At 59.1% G+C, this 16,320-nt stretch overlaps 1 protein-coding gene across 15 annotated transcripts in view; it reads left to right on the top strand.

The window, feature by feature from the left end:
- Positions 1 to 15,471, top strand: part of PLEC (plectin) — a 124,784-nt gene extending 109,313 nt beyond the window's left edge. For all 15 annotated transcript variants that reach the window (XM_054018943.1, XM_054018942.1, XM_054018945.1 and 12 more), the window contains 5 exons: positions 1,013 to 1,117; positions 1,400 to 1,498; positions 3,180 to 6,560; positions 7,600 to 14,635; positions 15,380 to 15,471. In XM_054018943.1, the coding sequence (XP_053874918.1) occupies positions 1,013 to 1,117; positions 1,400 to 1,498; positions 3,180 to 6,560; positions 7,600 to 13,935 (9,921 nt within the window). In that variant the 3' untranslated portion in view covers positions 13,936 to 14,635; positions 15,380 to 15,471. The remainder of the gene's footprint in view (positions 1 to 1,012; positions 1,118 to 1,399; positions 1,499 to 3,179; positions 6,561 to 7,599; positions 14,636 to 15,379) is intronic.
- The last annotated feature ends 849 nt before the right edge of the window (positions 15,472 to 16,320 follow it).

Here is a 16,320-nt window from a genome sequence, read left to right as displayed (position 1 = left end):
AGATCAGCAAGGATTTCACTGTTAAGCCAAGCTGGTCGCCTGCCATATTTACTATTCTTTCTACACATCGGGATGGTTTGTTCCTGCAACCGCAATAAAGATTCTTTAAAATACAGCCAGCTCTCCTGGACCCCTTTGCCCTTCATGTTATTCTCCCAGGGGATCCTGCCCATCTGTTCCCTGAGGGAGTCAAAGTCTGCTTTTCTGAAGTCCAGGGTCCGTATTCTGCTGCTCTCCTTTCTTCTTTGTGTCAGGATCCTGAACTCGACCATCTCATAGTCACTGCCTCCCAGGTTCCCATCCACTTTTGCTTCCCCTACTAGTTCTTCCCTGTTTGTGAGCAGCAGGTCAAGAAAAGCTCTGCCCCTAGTTGGTTCCTCCAGCACTTGCACCAGGAAATTGTCCCCTACGCTTTCCAAAAACTTCCTGGATTGTCTGTGCACCGCTGTATTGCTCTCCCAGCAGATATCAGGGTGATTAAAGTCTCCCATGAGAACCAGGGTCTGCGATCTAGCAACTTCTGCTAGTTGCTGGAAGAAAGCCTCGTCCACCTCATCCCCCTGGTCTGGTGGTCTATAGCAGACTCCAACCACGACATCACCCTTGTTGCTCACACTTCTCAACTTTATCCAGAGACTCTCAGGTTTTTCTGCAGTTTCATACCGGAGCTCTGAGCAGTCATACTCCATACTCCATACTACATACAACGCAACTCCTCCACCTTTTCTGCCCTGCCTGTCCTTCCTGAACAGTTTATATCCATCCATGACAGTACTCCAGTCATGTGAGTTATCCCACCAAGTCTCTGTTATTCCAATCGCACCATAGTTCACTCCCATCAGGGCCCGGTGGCTGAGCGGGAGCCAGGGTACTTGTGTGTCCCAGGAGACGGGGTTTCTCCCTAGCAGAGCCCCAGGCTGGGGGGTGCAGGCTGGGATCCCGCAGAGCCTGTGGAGGGGGTCGCTGGCTCCTGGATCTCTGCCAGTCTCTGACGCGGGCTCTTCTTCCCCAGGATTATGAGCTGCAGTTGGTGACGTACAAGGCCCAGGTGGAACCCGTGGCTTCCCCAGCCAAGAAACCCAAAGTGCAGTCTGCGTCTGACAGCGTGATCCAGGAGGTAAGGGGGGCACGCCCGGCTTGGGGGGCTCCTGGGAGCAGCAAGGGCCAGTGCAGGGCAGAGCGTGGGCAGCTGGGTCTGTGGTGCTGTGGCAGCCTGGAGGAGCTGCCTCTGGACCTGGGCTGACGGCTGCAGCCCTCCTCTGGGTACGGCCTGGGGACTGGCACGGGTGGTGCACAAGGGGGCCAAGTCTGGGTCAGTCCCTGGTGTCTGATGCCAAGGAGCCTGTGGGAGGGGGTTGCACTGCGAACTCGTCTGCTGACCTGTGTTTCCTGGCTGCAGTACGTGGACCTGCGGACGCAGTACAGCGAGCTGACCACTCTCACCAGCCAGTACATTAAGTTCATCAGCGAGACCCTGCGGCGGCTGGAGGAGGAGGAGGTAGGAGAGCGGGGGGCGGGGGCGTCCCAGGGCCTGGCGTGCATCTAGCTGCGTTGGTCTCACTCCTTCCATAACAACAAGGAACATGGTCCCGCATCACTAACGCCCAGCCCAGGCCTCTAACCCTGTGCTGATCTGGGGGCTGGCTCTGGGTACAGCAAATTGATCCTCACCAAGGGCTCTGCTGCGTCAGCCCTGCCCCGGCGCTGGCCAGGGTCTGCAGGGCTCTGCTCGGTCGGCTGTTAGGAGGGCACTTCCCAGATACACTTAGTACAGTCAGCGTCTGTGTGAGCATGGAGCTCGTCCTGCCGCGGGTTCTCGGCTCCTCGTGTGTTCTCTGCTGTAACCTCTCTAATTCTTCATTTCCGCCCTGGGAAGAGGAGCCGCTGGGCCGGTGCTTTGTCTTGGGGGATGTTTGTGTTGGTTGGGATCTAATGGAGGGTAAAAAACCAGGATGACTCTGGGATTTCTGCACCAGGTACTCCCCTCTGTGCATGCCCCTCCTCAGCCTCCCTCTCTCCGCCTCACCACATGGCCACAAGCAGCCTGCTCCCAGCACCTGCTCACTGCACCTCCTGCCTCTCCTCTGCCCCTGCAGGACCTGCCCCGGGTCCTTCTCCCGATCCACCAGGCCATCGGGGTGGGGCAAATGGGGGAACTAATGGAGACCTCACTAGAGTCCAGGCAAACAGGGAGCCCAGCCCTTCCCGAGACGAGGGTGGGGCCTGAGCTCAGCAGGGCCCCCTGGCTCTGGAAGCTCCAGGCCCTTGGTCAGAGCTTTGCAGGGTGCAGATGTCACCCTGCTCACCCTCAGCCCTCCGGATCAGCCCTGCTGCCGGGCAGGTCGCTGCTTCCCTCTCCCTCCCCCCAAGAGAGCCCCGGGGAGAACTGGCAGCTGTAAATCCGCTCCCGGATGTCCCTACTGCTGGAAAAGGCAGCGTTTGCCTGCGCCCTTTCAGGTCGCCTTCCCACTCTACGCGGCCAGCTTGCCTGGGCTGTTGGGAGTGGGGCAGCCCCGGGTAGAACTCAAAGCTCTCTCCACAGACTGTTCTGTCCTGGTGAGGAAAGGGTTACCCTGTGCCTCTGTTGCCCTCTGCCGGTCTCCCTTCTCTCTCTGCTGCCCGTATCTCCCACGCTCTCTCCCAGCACTCCCGGCTCTGCAGCCCGACTGGGTTCCTCACTCGCCCCCGGGTCGACTGTACTTTTCCGCAGCTGTTGCTTTTGTGCTGGGGCCTCCAGAGGGAGAAGGCTCCCCTTGTGGCTGCCAGGGGAAAGGCCTGCAGTGGGCATGGTGAAGGTGTGCAAGCCGCTAGCTTCCTGTCTTCATTTGCTGTGGGCTTCGCTCGTGCTCCATTGTTTGCTCCTGCTTTGTTGGTCACCCTGCTTCCCGCACAGCCGTCCTGCTTGCTGTGTCACGGTCTGTCACCCGCCTCCCCGCGCTGTACTAAGTGAGATATAGCAGTGCCGTGTCCCCTCTCTGTCTGCCATACGTCTTCCAGAAGCCAGCATTGCCACCTCTAGTCACGGGGAGAGCCGGGGGCTCCAGGCCATCCCCATGCCACATCCTCCACCCCCTGCCCCGGACCATCTCACCTTGGGCATGTGTGTGCTGCTGGTTCCATGTTTTTCGTTGTGATTTCGTCTTCTCCCTTTTGTTTTCTCTGCACTCTTCCCCCTCCAGAGAGCCGCGGAGAAGCTGAAGGAGCAGGAGAGGAAGCGGCTGGAGGAGGTGGAGGCCCAGCTGGAGAAGCAGAAGCAGCTGGCCGAGGCGCACGCCAAAGCCAAAGCGCAGGCTGAGAAGGAGGCGCAGGAGCTGCAGCGCCGCATGCACGAGGAGGTCTCCAAGAGGGAGGTGGTGGCTGTGGACGCCGAACAGCAGAAGCAGAACATCCAGCAGGAACTGATGCAGCTGAAGCAGAACTCGGACACCCAGATCAAATCCAAGGACAAGCTGATCGAGGAGGTGGAGTACAGCCGCAGGAAGGTGGAGGAGGAGATCCACATCATCCGCCTGCAGCTCGAGACCTCCGAGAAGCAGAAGTCCAGCGCGGAGACTGAGCTGCGGGAGCTGCGGGCCCGGGCCGAGGAGGCCGAGCGGCAGAAGAAGCTGGCCCAGGAGGAGGCCGAGCGCCTGCGCAAGCAGGTGAAGGATGAGACGCAGAAGAAGCGGGAGGCGGAGGAGGAGCTGAACCGCAAGGTACAGGCAGAGAAGAACGCGGCCCGGGAGAAACAGAAGGCGATGGAGGACCTGGAGAAGCTGCGCATGCAGGCGGAGGAGGCAGAGAGGAGGATGAAACAGGCTGAGCTGGAGAAGGAGCGGCAGATCCAGGTGGCTCAGGAAATGGCGCAGAAGAGCGCGGAGACCGAGCTGCACAGCAAGCGCCTGTCCTTCGCCGAGAAGACAGCCCAGCTGGAGATGTCCCTGAAGCAGGAGCACATCACAGTCACCCACCTGCAGGAGGAGGCAGAGCGCCTGAAGAAGCAGCAGCTGGAGGCCGAGAAATCCAGGGAGGAGGCCGAGAAGGAGCTGGAGAAGTGGCGGCAGAAGGCGAACGAGGCCCTGCGCCTCCGGCTGCAGGCAGAGGAGGTGGCGCACAAGAAGACCCTGGCTCAGGAGGAGGCTGAGAAGCAGAAGGAGGATGCGGAGAGGGAGGCCAGGAAGCGGGCGAAGATGGAGGAGTCTGCCCTGCGGCAGAAGGAGCTGGCTGAGGAGGAGTTGGAGAAGCAGAGGAAGCTGGCAGAGGGCACCGCCCAGCAGAAGTTCTCGGCTGAGCAGGAGTTGATCCGGCTGAAGGCGGAGATGGAGAACCGGGAGCAGCAACGCCTGCTGCTGGAGGAGGAGCTCTTCCGCCTGAAGAACGAGATCAGCGAGGCCATTCATAAGAGGAAGGAGGTGGAGGAGGAGCTGGCCAAGCTGCGTGCCGAGATGGAGATCCTCCTGCAGAGCAAGGCCAAGGCGGAGGAGGATTCCCGTTCCACCAGCGAGAAGTCCAAGCAGAAGCTGGAAGCCGAGGCCAGCAAGCTACGGGAGCTGGCCGAGGAGGCGGCTCGGCTGCGCGCGCTGTCGGAGGAGGCCAAGCGGCAGCGGCAGCTGGCCGAGGAGGAGGCGGCCCGGCAGCGAGCCGAGGCCGAGAGGATCCTGAAGGAGAAACTGGCCGCCATCAGTGAGGCCTCCCGGCTGAAGACGGAGGCAGAGATCGCCCTGAAGGAGAAGGAGGCGGAGAACGAGCGGCTGAGGCGGCTGGCGGAGGACGAGGCCTACCAGCGCAAGCTGCTGGAGGAGCAGGCCGCCCAGCACAAGCAAGACATTGAGGAGAAGATCACCCTGCTGAAGAAGTCCTCTCACACCGAGCTGGAGCGGCAGAAGGGCATTGTGGATGATACGCTGAAGCAGCGGCGCATCATCGAGGAGGAGATCCGCATTCTCAAGATCAACTTTGAGAAGGCGTCGGCGGGCAAGACGGACCTGGAGCTGGAGCTGAGCCGGATCAAGAGCAGCGCGGAGGAGATCCAGCGCAGCAAGGAGAAGGCCGAGCAGGAGGCTGAGAAGCAGCGGCAGCTGGCCTTGGAGGAGGAGAACCGCCGCAGGGAGGCCGAGGAGAAGGTGAAGAAGATCTTGGCTGCGGAGCAGGAAGCCGCCCGGCAGCGCAAGGTGGCCCTGGACGAGGTGGAGCGCCTGAAAGCCAAGGTGGAGGAGGCCAAGAGGCAGAAGGAGCTGGCGGAGAAGGAGTCGGAAAGGCAGATCCAGCTGGCCCAGGAAGCCGCTCAGAAGAGGATTCAGGCCGAGGAGAAGGCCCACCTGGCTACTGTGCAGCAGAAGGAGCAGGAGCTGCTGCAGACGCGGCGCCAGGAACAGAACATCCTGGACAAGCTGAGGGAAGAGGCCGAGAAGGCCAAGAAAGCGGCGGAGGAGGCAGAGTTTGCTCGTGTCAAGGCTGAGCAGGATGCGGCCCTGTCCCGGCAGCAGGTGGAGGAGGCGGAGCGTCTGAAGCAGCGAGCTGAGGAGGAGGCGCAGGCCAAAGCCCGAGCCCAGGAGGACGCGGAGAAGCTCCGGAAGGAGGCCGAGCTGGAGGCGGCGAAGCGGGCCCAAGCCGAGCAGGCAGCTCTGAAGCAAAAGCAGCTGGCTGACGCCGACATGGAGAAGCACAAGAAGTTTGCGGAGCAGACGCTGAGGCAGAAGGCCCAGGTGGAGCAGGAGCTGACCAAGGTCAAGCTGCAGCTGGAGGAGACGGACCACCAGAAGAGTATCCTGGACGAGGAGCTGCAGCGGCTGAAGGAGGAGGTGACGGACGCCATGAGGCAGAAGGCCCAGGTGGAGGAAGAGCTCTTCAAGGTGAAGATCCAGATGGAGGAGCTGATCAAACTGAAGACCCGGATCGAGGAGGAGAACAAGGTGCTGATCCTGAAGGACAAGGACAACACCCAGAAGTTCCTGGTGGAGGAGGCCGAGAAGATGAAGCTCGTGGCGGAGGAGGCCGCTCGCCTGAGCGTGGAGGCGCAGGAGGCCGCCCGCATGCGGAAGCTGGCGGAGGACGACCTGGCGCAGCAGCGGGCGCTGGCGGAGAAGATGCTGAAGGAGAAGATGCAGGCCGTGCAGGAGGCCACGCGGCTGAAGGCGGAGGCCGAGATGCTGCAGAGGCAGAAGGACCTAGCACAGGAGCACGCCAAGAAGCTCCAGGAGGACAAAGAGCAGATGCAGCAGCGCCTGACTGAGGAGACCGAGGGCTTCCAGAAACTCCTGGAGGTTGAGCGCAAGCGGCAGCTGGAGATCATGGCCGAGGCCGAGCGCCTCAAGCTGCATGTGACCGAGATGAGCATGGCCCAGGCCAAGGCTGAGGAGGACGCGAAGCGGTTCAAGAAGCAGGCGGAGGAGATCAGCGAGAAGCTGCACAAGACGGAGCTGACCACCCAGGAGAAGATGACGCTGGTCCACACGCTGGAGATCCAGAGGCAGCAGAGCGACAGGGACGCGGAGAATCTGAAGAGAGCGATCGCTGAGCTGGAGAGGGAGAAGGAGAAGCTGAAGCGGGAGGCGGAGCTGCTGCAGCAGAGATCAGAAGAGGTATTGATTTTCCTGTTCCCCCTCGCTGTCATGTTCATGCTGGGGGACACCCTTCCCTTAGTGTCCTCACCATGCAGAACGGCAGCCTTGGGACAGCCAGCGCGGAGCTCCTCTGCTCAGACAGCTGACTGCCCCCACAAAATGCCAGCCAGGGTCCACAGTTCCCTTAGTACCCGACAATCCTCCATCCCCCACCTGGGCTGTCTGCAGACTGGTCTCAGCCCAGCCCCCAGGGTAGTTACGGGTGCAGTGTCCGAGGGGACACGGGCACAGACAAGGGGAGGATTTTCAAAAGCACCTCCATGGTGTAGCAGCACAAGTGCCATCGGCTCTCGGGGGACTCGTGCTCCCGGGTCACTGGAGTGCTCTAGAAAACCTCACCCAAGGGGCCAAGTCTCTGCTCCACAGACCCGCTCCTGCAGTTCCCGTGAGCACACGCACACAGCTCACATGCGTGTGCAGTGCTAAGGCTCCAGCTGCAGTGTGACCTGTAATCGATCCGGGCGTGTATTTGAGCAGCTTTGCCTCACGCCCCCAACAGAGGTTGCTCGTCTGTTACTGGGGTGGGCAGAGTCCATCCTCCATGCACATGTTGTGCCGTTCTCCTGGAGGCACAGCGTGTCCACTCCCTTAGCGCCAGGCACAGACGGTGACTCTAAGGTCCTTGGCCATTATGGACATGGACCCTGCTCCTTGGGATGCACAACGGGGCATGACTAGCTTTCTTGACCCCGACAGAAGAACAGTGTCCCTCTCCTGCTTCTTTAATCCCGTCGAGCGTGCAGTAATGCCCAAACTCCTCCTCCTCTTCCCACCCCACCCCGTTAACACTAATGCACCGCAGGGGGCCGGCCCGTGTACCTGCTAACATAAGCCCAAGGTACTAGCCCGTAATACGACTTGCTGCTATACCCCAAGTGTTCTCCTGCTAGCGCCCTCCCACGAATGGTTGTCCCTGTCTGCACCAGGCTTTTGCGCTCTCTGTTTGGGGTTAAGTGGGCTTTGGTCTAAGAGACGTTCCTTTGTTTCCCTGCTGCAGATCCAGACGGCTCAGCAGGAACAGCTCCGTCAGGAGACTCAGATACTCCAGCAGAGCTTCTTAACGGAGAAGGATAGCCTGCTTCAGAAAGAGAGGTTCATTGAGGAAGAGAAAGCTAAGCTGGAGAAACTCTTCAAAGATGAGATGAACAAAGCAGAGAACCTGAAGGCAGAGCAGGAGCGGCAGCAGAAGCAGATGGAGCAGGAGAAACAGCAGCTGAAGGCCACCTTGGACGATGCAAAGAAGAAGCAGAAAGAGGCGGAGAAAAATGTCCAGCGTCAGCAGGAGGAGCTACAGCAGCTGGAAAAGCAGCGGCAGCAGCAAGAGAAACTCCTTGCCGAGGAAAACCAGAAGCTAAGGGAGAAACTGGCACAGCTGCAAGAGGAACATAGGGCTGCGCTGGCCCAGACCCGAGAGATCATGATCCAAACAGACGACATTCCCGAGGATGCAGTGATTTTGCCGACCCAGCTGACTCCGACCAAAGCGGTGCCCAATGGCAGAGACGCCGTGGATGGCCTGGCTCAGAACGGGGAGCCGGAGTTTGCCTTTGATGGCATCCGGCAGAAGGTGTCTGCAGAGAAGCTGATTGAGGCCGGCATCCTGGGTAAAGAGATCTTAGACAAGTTGGTGAAAGGGACGGTGACTGTGACCGAGCTCGCGCAGAGGGATGACCTCAGGAAATACCTGCAGGGCCGGAGCAGCATCGCTGGCTTGCTCATTAAACCCACCAACGAGAAGATGAGCATCTACAAGGCCATGAAGAAACAGCTGCTGAGCCCAGGCACGGCACTCATCCTCCTGGAAGCACAAGCTGCCTCTGGCTTCATAATTGACCCAGTGAGAAACAAGAGGCTCTCTGTAAACGAGGCTGTGAAAGAAGGAGTAATTGGACCAGAGCTGCACAATAAAATGCTGTCTGCCGAGAGGGCGGTGACTGGGTACAGAGACCCCTACACCGGAGACAAGATCTCCCTCTTCCAAGCCATGACAAAAGACCTCATTGTCCAAGACCACGGCATCCGCCTGCTGGAGGCCCAGATCGCCACCGGCGGCATCATCGACCCCGTGCACAGCCACCGCCTGCCCTTGGAAGTGGCCTACAAGCGGGGCTACTTCGACGAAGAGATGAACCAGACCCTGTCAGACCCCACAGACGACACCAAGGGCTTCTTCGACCCCAACACGCATGAGAATCTCACCTACCTGCAGCTGATGGAGAGATGCGTGACAGACCCTGAGACTGGACTCTTCCTCTTGCCGCTCACTGACAGAGCAGCCAAAGGAGGGGACCTGGCCTACACGGATCAAGAGGCCAAAGATGTTTTCAAGAAGGCCACGGTGTCTGCCCCCTTCGGCACGTTCAAAGGAAAGACCGTGACCATCTGGGAGATCATCAACTCGGAATACTTTACCGAGGAGCAGAGGCGAGACCTGCTCCGGCAGTACAAGACTGGCAAGATCACCGTGGAGAAGATCATCAAGATCGTCATCACCGTAATGGAAGAGAGTGAGAAGAAGAGCCAGCTGTGCTTTGAAGGGCTCCGCGCGGCTGTCCCTGCCGCCGAGCTGCTGGAGAGCAAAATCATTGACAAAGATCTCTACAACCAGCTGCACCAGGGCAAGAAGTCTGTGAAGGACGTGGCTGATGCAGACGCCGTAAAGAGGTATCTGAAGGGCACCGACACCATTGCTGGCGTCCTGGTGGAGTCGACGGGGCAGAAGTTCGCGCTCTATGACGCCCTGAAGAAAAACCTGTTGAAGCCAGAAGCTGCCCTGCCGCTGCTGGAGGCCCAGGCAGGCACGGGGTACATCATTGATCCCGTTCGGAACGAGACGCTCTCGGTGGACGAGGCCGTGAGAGCTGGAACTGTCGGGCCAGAGTTCCATGAGAAGCTGCTGTCTGCAGAGAAGGCTGTGACTGGCTACAAAGACCCATACACCGGGCAGACTGTCTCCCTGTTCCAAGCCCTTAGGAAAGGCCTGATCCCCAGTGACACCGGGCTCCGCCTGCTGGATGTCCAGCTGGCCACCGGTGGCATAGTTGACCCTGTGAACAGCCACCGCCTGCCGCTCGATGTTGCCTGTAAGCGGGGCTACTTCGATGAGGAGACAAGCAAGGCCCTATCCACTCCCAGCGACGACACCAAGGCCTTCTACAACCCCAACACTCAGGAGAACCTCACCTACGCCCAGCTGCAGAAGAAATGCCAACTGGACAAGCAGACCGGCCTCTCCCTGCTGCCCCTCTCAGACCAGGCCATCCGGTCACAGCAAGAGGAGGTCTACACTGACAGCCAGGCGAAGGAGTCCCTGGACAAGGCCACCCTGGAGGTGCCAGCTGGCAGCCTGAAGGGCAGGACAGTGACAATCTGGGAGCTGATCCACTCTGAGTATTTCACCGAGGAGCAAAGGAGGGAGCTGCTGCGACAATACAAGACCGGCAAGGTCACCATTGAGAAGATCATCAAGATAATGATCACCATCATCGAGGAAACGGAGACCAAGAAGCAGGAGAAGCTGATGTTCAGCGGCCTCCGAGCACCTGTGCCTGCTAGCGAGCTGCTGGAGTCTAGGGTCCTTAGCAAGGCCCAGTACGAGCAGCTCAAGGAAGGCAAGAAGACGGTGAAAGACCTCTCTGAGACGGACTCTGTAAAGAGGTTCCTGCGGGGCAGCGACTGCATCGCTGGCATCTACGTGGAAGACACGAAGGAGAAACTGAACCTCTACGAGGCCATGAAGAGAAACCAGCTGAGGCCAAGCACTGCTGTCACCCTGTTGGAAGCTCAGGCAGCCAGTGGGTTCATGGTCGACCCCGAAAGGAACCAAAAGCTGTGTGTCAATGAGGCTGTGAAAGCTGGTCTCATTGGGCCGGAGCTCCATGAGAAGCTGCTCTCCGCGGAGAAGGCCGTCACTGGGTATAAGGACCCCTACTCCGGGAACACCATCTCCCTCTTCGAAGCCATGAAGAAGGGGCTGATCCTCAAGGAGCACGGCATCCGCCTGCTGGAGGCCCAGGTCGCCACCGGCGGCATCATCGACCCCGTGCACAGTCACCGCCTCCCCGTGGAGGTGGCTTACAAGCGGGGCTACTTCGACCAAGAGATGAACCGGATCCTCTCTGACCCCAGCGACGACACCAAGGGCTTCTTCGACCCCAACACACAGGAGAACCTCACCTACCTGCAGCTAAAGGAGAGGTGCATCGAGGACCCCGAGACCGGCCTGTACCTCCTGCCCCTGAAGCAGCCGGAGAAGCCCACCATGGTGGAAACGACCCATGTGTACACGGAGGCAGAGACCCGGAAAGCATTTGAGGAAACGCAGGTCAGCATCCCTGTGGGCAGCATGGCCGGTTCCTCCATGTCCCTGTGGGAGATCATGCAGTCAGACCTCATCCCCGAGGAGCAGCGGAAGCGGCTGATGGAGGAGTTCCGCTCCGGCCAGGTGACCAAGGAGCGCATGATCATCATCATCATTGAGATCATCGAGAAGACAGAGATCGTCCGGCAGCAGGACCTGACCTCCTACGACTTTGTCCGGCGCCGGATCACTGCCGACGACCTCTATGAGGCCAGGATCATCTCCCTGGAGATATACAACCTGCTGAAGCAGGGCTCCAAGACCATCCGAGAGATCCTGGAGATAGAGACCGTCTGGAAATACCTGTACGGAACCGGCTGCATAGCTGGCATCTACATCCCCTCCACCAAGCAGAAGCTCAGTGTCTATCAGGCCCTGAAGAAAGGACTGATCAGCCCTGAGGTAGCCCGCTCCCTGCTGGAGGCCCAGGCTGCCACTGGCTTCATGATCGACCCCATAAAGAATGAGATGCTGACGGTAGACGAAGCTGTCAGGAAAGGCGTGGTGGGGCCGGAAATCCACGACCGGCTGCTGTCCGCAGAGAGAGCCGTGACCGGCTACAGGGACCCGTACAGCGAGCAGAAGATCTCGCTCTTCCAGGCCATGAAGAAGGATCTGATCCCCGCCGAGGAAGCCCTCCGGCTGCTGGACGCTCAGCTAGCCACTGGTGGCATCATCGACCCGTTCCTGGGGTTCCACCTGCCCCTGGAGGTCGCCTATCAGCGTGGCTTCTTCAGCAAGGAGACTTGCGACAGGCTGTCGGAGCCCAGCGAGGTCCGGAGCTACGTAGACCCCTCCACGGACGAGAAGCTCAGCTACCTACAGCTCCTCAAGCGGTGCCGGAAGGACGAGAACAACGGCCAGCTGCTGCTGCCCCTGTGTGACACGAGGAAGCTGACCTTCCGGGGCCTGAGGAAGCAGATCAGCGTGGAGGAGCTGGTGCGGTCCCAGGTCATGGACGAAGCGACCGCCCAGCGCCTCCAAGAGGGCTTAACCTCCATCGAAGAAGTCTCCAAAAACCTGCAGAAGTTCCTGGAGGGCACCAGCTGCATCGCTGGTGTCTTCGTGGACTCCACCAAGGAGCGGCTCTCCGTGTACCAAGCCATGAAGAAAGGCATCATCCGGCCTGGCACAGCGTTTGAGCTGCTGGAGGCCCAGGCAGCCACTGGGTACGTGATTGACCCCATCAAGGGCCTCAAACTGACGGTGGAGGAGGCGGTGCGGATGGGCATCGTGGGCCCAGAGTTCAAGGACAAACTCGTTTCGGCAGAGAGGGCGGTGATCGGTTACAAAGACCCCTACTCGGGCAAACTGATCTCCCTCTTCCAGGCCATGAAGAAGGGCCTGATCCTGAAAGATCATGGGATCCGTTTGCTAGAGGCCCAGATCGCCACAGGAGGCATTATCGATCCAGAGGAAAGCCATCGCCTGCCCGTGGAGATGGCCTACAAGCGGGGCCTGTTTGACGAGGAAATGAACGAGATCCTCCTGGACCCCAGCGATGACACCAAGGGCTTCTTTGATCCCAACACCGAGGAGAACCTGACCTACCTGCAGCTCATGGAGCGGTGCATCACCGACCCGGAGACCGGGCTGTGCCTGCTCCCTCTGAAGGAGAAGAAGCGGGAGAGAAAGACCTCGTCGAAGTCGTCTGTCCGCAAGCGCAGAGTGGTGATCGTCGACCCAGAGACGGGGAAGGAGATGTCAGTTTATGAAGCCTATCGCAAAGGCCTCATTGACCACCAGACCTACCTGGAGCTCTCCGAGCAAGAGTGTGAGTGGGAAGAGATCACCATCTCCTCCTCCGACGGGGTGGTCAAGTCCATGATCATCGACAGGAGGTCCGGGCGACAGTATGACATCGACGAAGCGATTGCAAAGGGCCTGATTGATCAGTCTGCCCTGGACCAGTATCGCTCCGGCACCCTGTCCATCACCGAGTTCGCAGACATGCTCTCTGGAAACGTGAGCGGCTTCCGATCGAGATCTTCTTCTGTTGGGTCCTCTTCCTCCTACCCCATAAGCCCATCCCCTGCCAGAGCTCAGCTGACATCCTGGAGTGACCCTGCTGAGGAGACAGGTCCGATTGCCGGGATCCTGGACACGGACACCCTGGAGAAAGTGTCCATCACGGAGGCCATGCACCGCAATCTCGTAGACAACATCACCGGACAGAGGCTGCTGGAGTCCCAGGCCTGCACCGGAGGCATCATCGACCCCAGCACTGGGGAGAAATTCTCTGTTGCTGATGCAGTCAACAAGGGCCTGGTTGACAAAATCATGGTGGACAGGATCAACCTCGCTCAGAAGGCCTTCTATGGCTTTGAGGATCCAAGAACCAAGACGAAAATGTCGGCCGCCCAAGCCTTAAAGAAGGGCTGGCTGTACTACGAAGCCGGCCAGCGGTTCCTGGAGGTCCAGTACTTGACGGGTGGGCTGATCGAGCCCGACGTGCCAGGCCGGGTCTCGCTTGATGACGCGCTGCAGAAAGGCACAATCGACACGCGCACCGCCCAAAAGCTGCGGGACGTGAACACCTACTCCAAGTATCTCACCTGCCCCAAAACGAAACTGAAGATCTCCTACAAGGATGCAATGGACAGAAGCATGGTGGAGGAGGGAACAGGCCTGCGCCTGCTGGAAGCTTCCTCCCAGTCCAGCAAAGGATACTACAGCCCCTACAACGTCAGTGGCTCTGGCTCCACCTCTGGCTCTCGATCGGGCTCCCGAACAGGATCTAGATCAGGCTCCAGGAGAGGGAGCGTTGATGCCACCGGCTCCGGCTTCTCCATGACCTTCTCTTCCTCCTCCTACTCTTCCTCCAGCTACGGACGCAGATACACATCAGGTCCCCAGAGCGACGTGGACGCCGCTGAACTCACACTCGCCTTGTCCAGCCTCTCCGGGAGCTGCGGATGGGAAGCAAACAGGAAGCTCCCGGAACTGCAGAGGCCTCAGCTGATGGTGGCATAAAGTCCCCTCCCTGCCTGCCCCAGCCCCCCAAGACACCGAGGAGCTTTCCCGTTGCTCCTGCTCTGCATGTGGTAAAGCTGCTGGCTAATCCGATGATTACTTTTAAACCCCAATTTTCTTCCAAAGCAGTGCCTAAAGTTTAACCAAAAAGACGAGACTAATATATATTAATATATACGATTGTTGGGACAGTATTTGTATATTTAGCGACGAGAGAGAGATAGAACACACTACCCTCCAGCTCAGTAGCCCCGGAGCCTGCTTCCGTTCGTACCATCTGCAGAGTAGACAAACCAGCCACCGCCGAGCCGCCCCCCAGCCCGGCGGAACCTGCCGACAGTTTTGCATTTTTGATCCTAACCAGCTAGTGACTTTTTTTATTAACTCTGCCAGCTTCATCCCCAGCCATCCCCAGAGGAGGAGAGGATACTGTCCCCAGCGCCTAGACCGGCTGCTTCTGCCAGCTGCCCTCCCCTCTTCCCGTGAAAAGAGACTGTGACCTTGGACTGACCACGCTGTCCCTCTCAGTGCTTTGGCCCAGGACAGAACCTCTGCACACCAGCTCTGGAGCCGTTGCCTGGATCCTTTCGGCTGGCCTTTGGCAGGGCGGGGGAGGAGGCTGCTCCCTGCGTCCTCCCAAGAGCTCCTCAGCCTACCTCCCAGAACCTCCCCCAGCCGCTGTGGACTCAGCACTCCGACTGTAAGTGCATGCTGGGGTTGTGTCTATGCCTTCACAGAGCCTGCTGCCATGGGATGGATCTGCCTGCCTCTCTGCTCCACAGCTTCACCCCCCAAGAGGTTTTATTTTGCATCTGCGCCTCCTCCTCCAGCCTGCTTGTTCACTCTGACGCATTCCATCGTGCTTTGCTTTTCCAGCCCAAATAACCGGGGGATGCTTACATTGCCGTGTGCTGCTGTTAGCCGGTGGCGATGTCTGCATGTGTGTGTCTGTCTGTCTCTCTCTCTCTCCGTGTATCTGGGAAGTGCCCTGTACAAGGTTGATTTCTTAGCCTGAATCATTAGACCAATGAATCGACAGGTATTTATCAGAACCCCTCTGCCAGCACAGGCTGACCCAGCGCCTTGACAAACCAGCCCCGGTCTCAGTGCACACGTGCACGCACGCAGGGTTTCTGCGCGGTCATAGCCTATCCGGGTTGGAGGGGACCCCAGGAGGTATCTAGTCGTGCCACTGCGCTGGAAGCCTGCCAGACACACCCCTCCCCTTTGCTAAACGGGGTTCTTGGATCCAAAGCAAGAGTTTTGGTAGCAGCTGCAGGTTTCGAGATCTGCCTTGCTTGGGGGGCTCGTAGTCCCGCACGCGGCGTGGAGGTGCTGCTGTTCAAACTCCGGTTCTTACTTCCCTTTCTCACCTCGATTTCTTTCCCTCTTCGTTTCTCTCCCGTGTTTTCCCACCCGTAACGATGCTCTCTCTCTCTGTCAGACATCTTTTTCCAGTCCCACCAAAGAAGTCCCCTTGCCACTGGGAGAATTCCTTAGCTGGGTCTCTGACGTTAGCAAGTCCTGGATCAGTTCCCGGGGAGCCCCGGACTCAGCAGCTCCTCGGCTGTACTCCTCCGCACAGGTAACGCCAACCTCTTTTGAGTCTCTGCGTTTGGAGACCGGGCTTTCTGCGAATCTAGGGCTGGCTGGGCTCACCTGGCAGTTGTGCTCCCCAGACTTCGGAGCACTGGAGTGTCGACATGCATTGGGGCTGGTTCCACACGAACTAGCTGGGGGCTGTGCTTGGCTCTCAGGAGGGCTTGGGGTAAAAGAACCTACAATTACACACGGAATCGGTTCTGAGCACCTGCAGCTCCCGTTGTCTGCAGTGATGTGAGCTGTCGGTCGTGTTACTGGTCAGTGCCTCACGGCGTCAGGGATCTTTTATGTAGTCTATCTTCGGCACGACCTCCTGAAGGGGCTAACGGAGAGAGGGTGCTAGCTTGCTGCGGGAGGGCGAGAGATGTGGACAGATGGGGTTTGGGTGAGAGAATCTGTACAGTTGCTTGGCTCTGTTTGATGGCGTCATCTCATGAGCGAATCCTCCCATCTCATCCCACCCTTTCTTTATTTTGTTCACTTTATTGTAGTGTTGCTGGATGTCCATTCCAACTCCCTGCTGCCGAGGAGCCCGCACCCCAGTGTTGGGGGGAAGTGGGACAGCACTGAGACGCCCCCTCCCTTTGCACTGGTCCAATGGGCCTGGTCAGAGACTCTGAGGGGCAGCACCCCTCCAGGTGGCCCGTGCAAAGCCATTGGAGCTGCTGGAGCTGTCCTTCCCCGCGCTGCACTGGGAGCTGATCCTGGGGCGCGACTGGGGGCTGCTCTGGAGAACTGCAGCCCAGCAGAGATGGCAGAGGAATGCTGGGAGGAGGGTGTCCA

Source organism: Malaclemys terrapin, chromosome 2 (assembly GCF_027887155.1).
Source record: "Malaclemys terrapin pileata isolate rMalTer1 chromosome 2, rMalTer1.hap1, whole genome shotgun sequence".
In the NCBI taxonomy this organism is placed as follows: domain Eukaryota; kingdom Metazoa; phylum Chordata; order Testudines; family Emydidae; genus Malaclemys; species Malaclemys terrapin.
The sequence above is the reverse complement of the archived record's forward strand: the minus strand, read 5'-3'. Positions and strand labels throughout refer to the sequence as shown.